Source organism: Salmo salar, chromosome 09 (assembly GCF_965601325.2).
Source record: "Salmo salar chromosome 09, fSalSal1, whole genome shotgun sequence".
Classification (NCBI taxonomy): domain Eukaryota; kingdom Metazoa; phylum Chordata; class Actinopteri; order Salmoniformes; family Salmonidae; genus Salmo; species Salmo salar.
This window is the reverse complement of record NC_138299.1, coordinates 49,072,501-49,083,731: the sequence shown is the minus strand read 5'-3', so window position 1 is coordinate 49,083,731 and position 11,231 is coordinate 49,072,501. Positions and strand designations below refer to the sequence as shown.

Genomic DNA, 11,231 nt, shown 5'->3' with positions numbered 1-11,231 from the left:
GACCTCGCTCCACCTTCGGCGTCGCACACTCTGTTGGCGCCGATCGCTGGGCCGGAAGGCATGCGGGCCACTCGGGCTGGGCCGGAAGGCATGCGGGCCACTCGGGCTGGGCCGGAAGGCATGCGGGCCACTCGGGCTGGGCCGGAAGGCATGCGGGCCACTCCGGCAGAACAGGGCAGTCCGACTGCTCTGACGACTGTTGACTGGCGGGCAGCTCTGACGACGACTGTTGACTGGCGGGCAGCTCTGACGACGACTGTTGACTGGCGGGCAGCTCTGACGACGACTGTTGACTCCTGATGCGTGGGGCAGGTATTGGACGTACCAGCCTGGAGACACGCACCTCCATGCTAGTGTGTCTAGCGGGAAACACCGGACCGAAAGGGCGCACTGGCGGTCTTGAGTGCAGGGTTGGCATCACCCCTTCCGGCTCGATGCTCCCCTTGCCCTGGCACCTGCGGGGCGCTGGTACTGGGCGAACTGGGCTGTGCGTCCGTATAGGCGAGATGGAGCGCACCTCAGCGTAACATGACGCCCTCCACCTCGTACGCACCTCCCTGTAGTCACGGGTAGCTGGCTTACGGCTCTTCCCTGGCCTGGCCAAACTACCCGTGTGCCCCCCCCAAAAAAAATCTTGGGGCTGCCTCTCGGGTTCCCTTAGCTCCCTTAACTTGTCCGCCCAGAATTTTCTTTCGTCCTGCCAGGTCCATTCCTCCATTTTCTTCTCCTGTGGCTTCCTCCTCTTCTGCTGCTTGGTCCTTTGGTGGGTGGTTCTGTAACGGCTGTCTTCTGTAGAAATGGACCAAGGCGCAGCAGGTATGTGAATACTCATCTTTAATTAAAATAAAGAAGTAAAGCATCCACTTAACAATGCAAACAAAGTGACAACAGCTACAGTTCTGCAGGCTAGAAACGCAGTGCAAAAACAACCACCCACAACCCCAAAGAAAAACACACACACCTATATAGGACTTCCAATCAAAGGCAACTATACACACCTGCCTTCAATTGGAAGTCCCAATCATCCACCCAACATTTAACCAACACAAACATGCCACGTCCTGACCCAACTACACCCTCTACTGGTCAGGACGTGACACGTCTTGACATAGTTTTCTTATATACATGTTATTACATGTGGGGGAAAATTATTACATGTGGGGGAAAATTCTGTTTGTATATAAAGTTCCAAGTTAGAAGTACTTGTTTATGAAAGATAGCAAGCTTAATAGGGATCTTACCCACAAGTTGCATTTGAGAAAGAAGAGAAAGAATTCAAGACCACCAATCTGTTGGAATATTAAATTAGGGATTATATTCCAAATACAATCCTTATTTCTTAAATAGTTTTGTATCCATTTGATCTTAAAGATGGTCTGGATTTTAAAATCCAGAGCATTCAAACCTCCCTTACTTTGGGTGCTACATATTACCGCTTTTCTTAAATAATTAGGTTTATTCCTCCATATGAAGTTAAATAATTTTGTATCAACCATTTTAGTTACTGACAGAGGAACATCAAAGGCAAGGGAGGTATAAACTAATCTGGACAGACCTTCAGACTTTGACAGAAGTACACATCTTTTACACGGATATTACATACTGAGTTTAAGTCACATATTTTCAATGCAAATAATTCACAGTTCCTAATATTTGAAGAAAAACGAGATACATGTGAGAAGGCATTATTTGACCCTGCTGGTCATCTATGAACGTTTGAACATCTTGGCCATGTACTGTTATAATCTCCACCCGGCACAGCCAGAAGAGGACTGACCACCCCTCAGAGCCTGGTTCCTCTCTAGGTTTTTTCCTAGGTTCCTGCCTTTCTAAGGAGTTTTTCCTAGCCACTGTGCTTCTGCATTGCTTGCTGTTTGGGGTTTTATGCTGGGTTTCTGTAAAGCACTTTGTGACATCGGCTGATGTAAAAAGGGCTTTATCAATACATTTGATTGACTAATACACTCAATAGCTTTCCTGGCTTCATTATGATCTTTAAAAAAAAAATGGCGGTGTCGTCAGCCAATTGTGAATATATTCTCTTTATCTTGTATCTGAATACTCCTAAAACTATCCTTATTGAGATGAAGTGCCATAACTTGTGTGACCAATAAAAATAAGAAAGGAGAAATCGGCGCATCCTTGTTTAATTCCACGTCTAATATCGAATCTCTGTGACGTTCCATGGGATAATTTAACAGAGCTGTTACTATTACTGTAAAGTGTCTTAATTACACTTTCAAAATATAGAAAAAAGAAATAAATTAAGATTCTAAAAAATGAAATAATGTTAAAATCAAAAGCCTTGTAAAGGTTTACAAATAAAATAAAGCTATCTTCCATAATGTGCTTATTGTAGTCTATCAAGTCCAATACTAGTCGAATATTATTACATATTCAGTACCAGTCAAAAGTTTGGACACACCTACTCATTCCAGAGTTTTACTTTTTTTTATATACCATTTTCTACATTGTAGAATAATAGTGAAGACATCAAAACTATGAAATAACACATATGGAATCATGTAGTAACCAAAAAAGTGTAAACAAACCAAAATATATTTTATGTATTAGATTCTTCAAATAGCAACCCTTTGCCTTGATGACAGCTTTGCACACTCTTGGCATTCTCTCAACCAGCTTCATGAGTTAGTCACCTGGAATACATTTCAATTAACAGGTGTGTCTTGTTAAAAGTTTATTTGTGGAATTTCTTAATGCTTTTGAGCCAATCAGTTGTGTTATGACAAGGTAGCGGGGTATACAGAAGATAGCCCTATTTGGTAAAAGACCAAGTCCATATTATGGCAAGAACAGCTCAAATAAGCAAAGAGAAACAACAGTCCATCATTACATTAAGACATGAAGGTCCGTCAATACAGAACATTTTAAGAACTTTGAAAGTTTCTTCAAGTACAGTCGCAGAAACCATCAAGCGTATGATGAAACTGGCTCTCATGAGGACCGCCAGAGGAATGGAATACCCAGAGTTACCTCTGCTGCAGAGGATAAGTTCATTAGAGTTACCAGCCTCAGAAATTGCAGCCCAAATAAATGCTTCACACAATTCAAGTAACAGACACATCTCAACATCAACAGTTCAGAGGAGACTGCGTGAATCAGGCCTTCATGGTCAAATTGCTGCAAAGAAACCACTACTAAAGGACACCAATAAGAAGAGACTTGCTTGGGCCAAGAAACACAAGCAATGAACATTAGATCGGCGTAAATCTGGAATGACAACAAGTTGGCGTGATCGCAGATAGACTAGCACTCAGGCTTGTCTTTCCTCCCCCAAACGATGAGCATGTCCTTCCATGTAACAGAATTAGTTTAAATAAAGTATCCATTTATTATGTTAAACCTAAACCTTATTTTATTTTTTAACAGGGTCCGTTTGACAGTAAGCATCATGATTGGTCCAGTTTCAACATCCGTGTTGCCAGGTGTCCATGGATGATCAACGTCAGGGCCGAGACCTACTTCTCCCACCAGAAAGATGACATGTACAGTTACTTCCTGTACACACGGGGGGAGGGTCTTACTGGCAAGTTGTCAAGGTGAAGTATAGCCAGGTGTCCAGAGTTTCTGAACTGTCTTCAGTGGTTTGAGTCCCACACAGTACATGTTAACCTGGCTACCAGTCTGTTTGTGCCGTCATGCCAACGCCAAATAGGTTTCCACGACAGCACAAACAGATCTGGGACAACGCTAACTACTTGCGTGACTTGTTTCCAATTTCTGGTATCACTATGTGATCTTGTGAGAGCTTAATGTGTTCCAGAAGTGTTTGGGTCCAAGACTTACATCTGATTACTTCTTTACAAATTCCATTCTCAAAAATGCTTCCTCTAGTCACTGTAGGATACAAGCTGATCAAAATCCCCTCTGGTTAGACAAGGTATTGGATGGATTTTCTTACAGTACTATATTGTATCACGACATGTTATGCTAACTAAAATTCTGTTTCAAATATGCTTATTGAGAAGCATACAAGCAAGTAAACAGACAAAACGATTCTAATGCCTTCTTTTCTGTTCTTAAGTCAACACCATTGGAATCACATTACCTTCCCTGTGGCTCAGTTGGTAGAGCACGGTGTTTGCAACACCAGGGTTGTGGGTTCGATTCCCACGGGGGGCCAGTACAAAAAAAAAAAAAGGCATGAAATGAATGCATTCACTACTGTAAGTCGCTCTGGATAAGAGCGTCTGCTAAAATGTAAAATGTGATAAGGCAGACGGGTCCCTTTCAACTGGAGATTGATTTCAAAGCCATATAACGACCGTGCACACACACACACGAGTCTGCATATGAGGTATACAAGCATCATCCATCTGTCCTCTATAAAAACAAACGTTACTTTGGGGAAATATTTTTTTTTACTACTGGTATTTACATTGCCTTTACATCAGCTAAGTTCAAAAATGGTATAAAAAAAATATATATACAATTCACATGAATAACAAAATATGACCAAACTGTACAAAATATTTAGGACTAATGTCCTGTGTGGCTCAATTGTATAGCATGGCGCTTACAACATCAGGGTTGTGGGTTCAATTCCCATGGGGGGAGCCAGCACGGAGAAGGGGGAAAAAATAAATAAAATACAAAAATGTAAGTTGCTCTGGATAAGACCATCTGCATACACTTCGATCACACCAACAACGGGCACTGCATTTTGGGACACCAGAATTACATTAATTTACAATGAAAACGCTGCGTTTGCCTTGCAGCATTTGCAGTGAAGTGCGTTCAGGTGTGGTGTCTACGTTGGATTTGTCAAACTGTATGTTGTAGGCAGCTTGACAGAAATGGTAGCAGAAGGAGAATGTTGACCTTTTGTTGCGTACATAACCAGATGATGCTGCGTACCATTTTGCGCAGTGATGCCGTCGGTGTGTTCGAAGCGTGAATGACTAAAATGTAATGTAAAATGTCTACAAAAACGACACAGGTATACAAAATATGAAAAACATTATTTGTACCATACTAAAGTTAAAAAAAAACATTTATTAAACATTGTTATAGGTGAATCGAAAAATCAAAAAACTCAGTTGGAACTGAAAGTCAAAGTAGAGGAAAAGGGTAAAGTGAGACAGGCATCAATCAGCAGGTCTGAAATGACAAGAGTTTAAACTTCACAAGAGCAAAAAGTAAGTATAGAATAATCAGGTGATGATGAGGCCTCGTCTGGCTCCAAGCATCTTCTCTTTCTTCTGCTTCCTGACTTCAGTCTGTTTTGTCCTCCTTTCCTCCCTAGAATAAAAGCAATATGGAAATCAACATAACAGGTTACACATCCAATCATTCGGAGAGAAAACAAGTTTCAAAACAGAGGCTCTCTCAATTAGTCTTTCCTTGATTCCTCATCTCCTTTTCAAATCAAATTTTATTGGTCACATACACATGTTTAAAATGACGGGTAGGCCATCATTGTAAATAAGAATTTGTTCTTAACTACGTTTTGTTCTGTGCAATAACTTAAGGATCGGACCCTTTTTTCCCTCAATTTTCACCTAAAATGACATACACGAATCTAACTGCCTGGAGCAAGGATATGCATATTCTTGATACCATTTGAACAGAAACACTTTGAAGTTTGTGGAAACGTGAAATTAATGTAGGAGAATAACACATTAGATCTGATAAAAGACAATACAACGAAAAAAAACATGCGTTTCTTTGTACGATTGTCTTTGAAATGCAAGAGAAAGGCCATGATATATTATTCCAGCCCAAGCGCAATTTAGATTTTGGCCACTAGATGGCAGCAGTGTATGGGCAAAGTTTTAGACTGATCCAATGAATCATTGCATTTCTGCTCAGAATTTTGCATCAAGGCTGCCTAATTGGTTTATTAACAACTTCAAGTTCATAATTGTGCACTCTTCTCAAACAATAGCATGGTATTATGTCACTGTAATAGCTACTATAAATTCAACAGTGCAGTAAGATTACCAAGAATTTAAGCTTTCAGCCAATATCAGATAGGTTGTAAGTAACAAAAAAATTCCCAGGACAGACCTCATGCTAATCGCATTAGCCTACTTTTAGCTCAACCGTCCCAAGGGGGGCCCAACAATCCTGTAGATGTTAACTGACTTGCCTAGTTAAATACAGATTACATTTTCTTTAAAAAAAATTGTAATTCTTTCCCCCCGCAGATGTTATTGTGGATGTAGTGAAATGCTAACAACAATGATTGTTGTCCTTGATGATCTTTTTGGCCTTCCTGTGACATCGGGTGCCGTAGGTGTCCTGGAGAGCAGGCACCCGCTGGAGAGCCCCTGCCGTTGCCGGCGGTGCAGTTGCCGTACCAGGTGGTGATACAGGCCAACAGGAAGCTTTCAATTGTGCATCTGTAAAAGTTTGAGGGTTTTAGGTGCCAAGCCAAATTTCTTCAGTCTCCCGAGGTTGAAAAGGCTCTGTTGCCCTTGCTTCACCACTGTCTGTGTGGGTGAACCATTTCAGATTGTTAGTCATGTGTACTCCGAGGAACTTTTCACCTTCTCCATTGCGGTCCCATCGATGTGGATAGGGGCGTGCGCCCTCTGCTGTTTCCTGAAGTCCACGATCAGCTCCTTAATTTTGTTGATGTTGAGGGAGAGGTTATTTTCCTGGCACCACTCCGCCAGGGCTCTTCACCTCCTCCCTGTCTGCAGTCTTGTCATTGTTGGTGATCAGGCCTACTACATTGAGTTGGAGGCATGCATGGCCACGCAGTCATGGGTGAACAGGGAGCACAGGAGGGGGCTGAGCACACACCCTTGTGGGGCCCCTGTGTTGAGGGTCAACGTAGTGGAGGTGGTGTTTCCTACCTTCACCACCTGGGGGCGGCCCGTCAGGAAGTCCAGGACCCAGTTGCACAGGGCAGGGTTCAGACCCAGGGCCCCAAGCTTAATGATGAGCTAGGAGGGTACTATGGTGTTGAAGGCTGAGCTGTAGTCAAAGTACAGCATTCTCACATAGGTATTCCTCTTGTCCAGATGGGATAGCGCAGTGCGACTTTGCCTGTTCGATTGCCTTACGAGGGAATAACTACACTGTTTGTATTCGACCATATTCCCAGTCACCTTGCTGTGTTTAAATGCGGTGGTTCGAGCTTTGAGTTTTGCGTGACTGCTGCCATCTAGCCACGGTTTCTGGTTTGGGTAGGTTTTAAATAGTCATAGTGGGAACAACATCCCCTATACACTTCCTGATGAACTCAGTCACCGTGTCCGTGTATACGTCCATGTTATTCTCAGAGGCTACCCGGAACATATCCCAGTCCGCGTGAACACAACAATCTTTAAGCATGGATTCCGATTGGTCAGACCACCATTGAATAGACTTTAGCACAGGTACTTCCTGTTTGAGTTTCTGCCTATAGGAAGGGAGCAGCAGGATGGAGTTGTGATCTGATTTGCCGAAGGGAGGGCCTTGTAGCCATCCCGGAAGGGAGAGTAACAATGGTCGAGAGTTTTTTGAAGCGCGAGTACTACAAGCAATGTGTTGATATAACTTCGGTAGCATTTTCCTCAGATTTGCTTTGTTAAAATCGTCAGCTACAATAAATGTGGCCTCAGGTTACATGGTTTCCAGTTTGCACAAAGTCCAGTGTAGTTCTTTGAGGGCCGTTGTGGTATCGGCTTGAGGGGGAATATACACGGCTGTGACTATAACCGAAGAGAATTCTCTTGGGAGGTAATACGGTTGGCATTAGATTGTGAGGTATTCTAGGTCGGGTGAACAAAAGGACTTGAGTTTCTGTACGTTATCACAATCACACCATGAGTAGGTAATCATGAAACATACACCACCGCCTTTCTTCTTCCCGGAGAGTTCTTTATTCCTGTCTGCCAGAAGTACTGAGAACCCAGCTGGCTGTATGGACGGGGGACAGTATATCCGGAGAGCCATAATTCCGTGAAACAGAGTATGTTACAGTCCCTGATGTCTCTCTGGAAGGAGATCCTCACCATGAGCACAACTACTTTATTGAACAGGGACTGAACATTAGCGAGTAATATACTCAGAAGCGGTGGATGATGTGCACGCCTCCTGAGTCGGACTAGAAGTCCACTCCGAATACCTCTTTTCCGCCGGAGGTGTCATGGTAGCAGCCTCTCAGATAAGTTAAATTGCATTTCTGGTTATAATGCTGGTGAGTTACTGCCGCTCTGATATCCAAAAGTTATTTCTGGCTGTATGTAATAACAAAAAAGTTCTGGGCTAATAATGTAAGAAATAACATACCAAAAAAAAAAAAATACTGCAAAGTTGCTTAGGAGCTAGAAGCAGAGCTGCCATGTCTGTCAGCACCATCTTGTGGATGGAAAAAGTCCCTTCTATGGCATTCTCCAATATGTTTAGAGGAATCAAGGATAGGTGAATTGAGAAAGAGCCAGGAATTCAATACGATTCCCCCTCCACTTTTAACCGGTTGTTCCGGATACTGACCTTGCCTGAACCGGATGCTGTTTGTAATTCTTCTGGTGTGAGGAAACGGTCTGAGACTGGTCCACTGTGTTCTCTTTGGCCACCATGAATGGCTTCAGCTTTCCTTTATACAGGCAGACCAGAAACGATGACCAGTAAAATAAATGTTTTTATTAGCCTACAGACAACCAGGTTCGTGCTGAATGCACTGGTATACAGTAAGAATCTGAATGCTGACATATATCTTACCCTTATGAGGCTTATAGGTGAGAGTCTTCGAGAGACTGGCCTTCAGATCAAAGTTGGTCTTCTTGTTGGTTTCAGGACAGTTAGAAAGAACACTGGTGTTTGCATTAAACACAAAAGCTGAATAAAACAAACAAAATAAAAGCCAGTAAGGGATCCATTCAGTAGAGCAAGGCACAGAAAATAAGTAAAGACTACTTAAATTAGATTTCGATTTAGCAGGATGTATATTGAACAAAACTATAAAATGCAACATACATATATTTCATGATTTTACTGAGTTACAGTTCCTATAAGTAAATCAGTCAATTTAAATAAATAAATGAGGCACCAATCTATATATTTCACATGACTTGGCAGAGGCCCAGCCATGGGTGGGCAGAAGCGCAGTCATGGGTGGGCCTGGGGAGCCAGGCCCAGCCAATGAGAATGAGTTTTTCCCCACTAAAGGGCTTTATTACAGACAGAAATGCTCCTCAATTTCATCAGCTGTCTGGATGGCTGGTCTCAGACGATCCCACAGGTGAAGAAGCCAGATGTGAAGGTCCTAGGCTGGCATGGTTACACATGGTCTGCGTTTTTTTTAAAAATGTTTTATACATACTGCCAAATTCTCTAAAACAATGGGGGCGGCTTATGGTAGAGAAATGAACATTCAATTATCTGGCAACAGCTCTGGTGGACATTCCTGCAGTCAGCATACCAATTGCATACCAATTGCACGCTCCCTCAACTTGAGACATCTGTGGCATTGTGTTGTGTTACAAAACTGCTCAATTTAGAATGGCCTTTTTGTTGTCCCCAGCACAAGGTGCACCTGTGTAATGATCATGCCGTTTAATCAGCTTCTTCATATGCCACACCTGTCAGGTGGATGGATTATCTTGGCAAAGGAGAAATGCTCACTAACAGGGATGTGAACAAACATGTGAGAGAGATAAGCTTTTTGTGTGTATGGAACATTTCCGGGATCTTATTTCAGCTTATGAAACATGGGACCAACCCTTTAAATGTTGCGTTTATATTTTTGTTCAGTATAGGTTACCTGGTGTCTTAGCGCTGGAGAGAACAAAGGTCTTGTTGACGTCAAGTCTCCCTCCAAATGTACTCTCTTTCCCAGGAGTGAGGAGGTCCACGCGGGTTGCCATGCGTGCTGGCGTCTTTACCATAGTCTTCTTGTGCTCATTATCCTGAGTAGCTTGTGAGAACCTGTACACAAACCAACCGTTGGACTGACTATACAGGTTTCATTCCACAAACTGGCAATAGTATTCAGCAGTAACTAAATCCTTCCCAAGAAATATTAATTCATAGTGGTCACCAGAACGAAGCCAGTTAGCAGCTCATGACAGCGCATCTTGTTTAATGATGTGAATGTTAAATCAGAAGTGGTAAATCAACAGACACCTAGAAGCTTCAGCACTGCTAAAATAATTAGGAATACTCAAGACAAAATAATGTTTGAGTGTCTCACCGAACGTTGATCCGGCGAGTGAACAGGACTGTGGGTCTGAAAGGGACAACCGTCTCCTTCTTGGGGGGTTTTCTGGCCGAGAGTCTACGTTTGTCAGTAGCTGGTTTGCTGGCTGAGACCTGGGTAAGTCTGCGTCTGTCTGTAGCTTGTTTCTGGGAGACAGGGCTGAACAGGGAGGCGCGGCTCGAGGTTGAGCTCTGCAAAAACACAACAGTTCATTGACCACACCGAGCAACACATTGGATTTGGGAATCATCCCTCTCAAAATAGCCACCTGGCTTTACATTTGAAAGGAAAAATGTTTCATTGGTGGTAGTAATTTACCTTTAACAACTATGGAAACCAAAAAGTGTACTTACTGCTTGAGTTTTTCCTTCAGTTGGTGTCAAAAGAGTTTTATCTGAAAGAACCTGAAGAATAAAGTGTTTATAGTTAACTACTTGCAAAAATGTATAAATTGATGACTACAATAAAACAATGGTTGCAATGTTGAATGGGCTTATTACTTAATGAAAACCACACAGTGGCCAGATCTCAACGATCTCCATTATAACGTTATATACAATTATTTACCTTCAATTCATTCACTGAATTTCTGAACGAATCAATTTTCTTGGTCTTCCTTTCCACGTATGAATCAATTGACTCCATCCTTTTGAAATGCGCCTCGTGGAGCTTTCTGAAGTCTACAATAGAATGTGGTTATTAGCATTTTTTCATAACAGAACAGAGAGTTTGAGCATGTTATTAAGATCATGTAGCTACAGCAAATATGATTCAGATGACTAACTTGGTGTCGTAGGCTTCAACATAGACTTAGTCCTCTTCAGGAGCCCCTCATGGCGAGGGATCTTTCCTACTGGCTTCACCACTTTCTGTCCCACTCCTGTGCAAAGCAATATGAGAACGTGATCAATAATAGTATTATTATAACCAGAGTTGATGCTCATGTAGTCACCTATTTCATAAACAAAAGGCCAGAGACACACCCCTACGTAAGACTTCTGCAAAAAAAAAAAATGTGTCTACACAAATCATCATGGCCTTTAGAGTCCTCCAGACTAACCAAACATCACTGCTGCAA

At 42.5% G+C, this 11,231-nt stretch overlaps 1 protein-coding gene across 2 annotated transcripts in view; it reads right to left on the bottom strand.

Moving 5' to 3' along the window:
* Positions 1-4,996: 4,996 nt before the first annotated feature.
* LOC106611473 (nucleolar and spindle-associated protein 1) overlaps positions 4,997-11,231 on the bottom strand; it is a 7,417-nt gene continuing 1,182 nt past the window's right edge. For both annotated transcript variants that reach the window (XM_014211713.3, XM_014211712.3), the window contains exons 4-12: positions 11,214-11,231; positions 10,938-11,033; positions 10,721-10,833; positions 10,507-10,557; positions 10,148-10,344; positions 9,719-9,882; positions 8,677-8,793; positions 8,449-8,551; positions 4,997-5,262 (exon numbers count right to left, since the gene is read on the bottom strand). The exon at positions 11,214-11,231 is cut by the window's right edge and continues 106 nt beyond it. In XM_014211713.3, coding sequence (XP_014067188.1) covers positions 5,175-5,262; positions 8,449-8,551; positions 8,677-8,793; positions 9,719-9,882; positions 10,148-10,344; positions 10,507-10,557; positions 10,721-10,833; positions 10,938-11,033; positions 11,214-11,231 — 947 coding nt within the window. In that variant the 3' untranslated portion in view covers positions 4,997-5,174. The remainder of the gene's footprint in view (positions 5,263-8,448; positions 8,552-8,676; positions 8,794-9,718; positions 9,883-10,147; positions 10,345-10,506; positions 10,558-10,720; positions 10,834-10,937; positions 11,034-11,213) is intronic.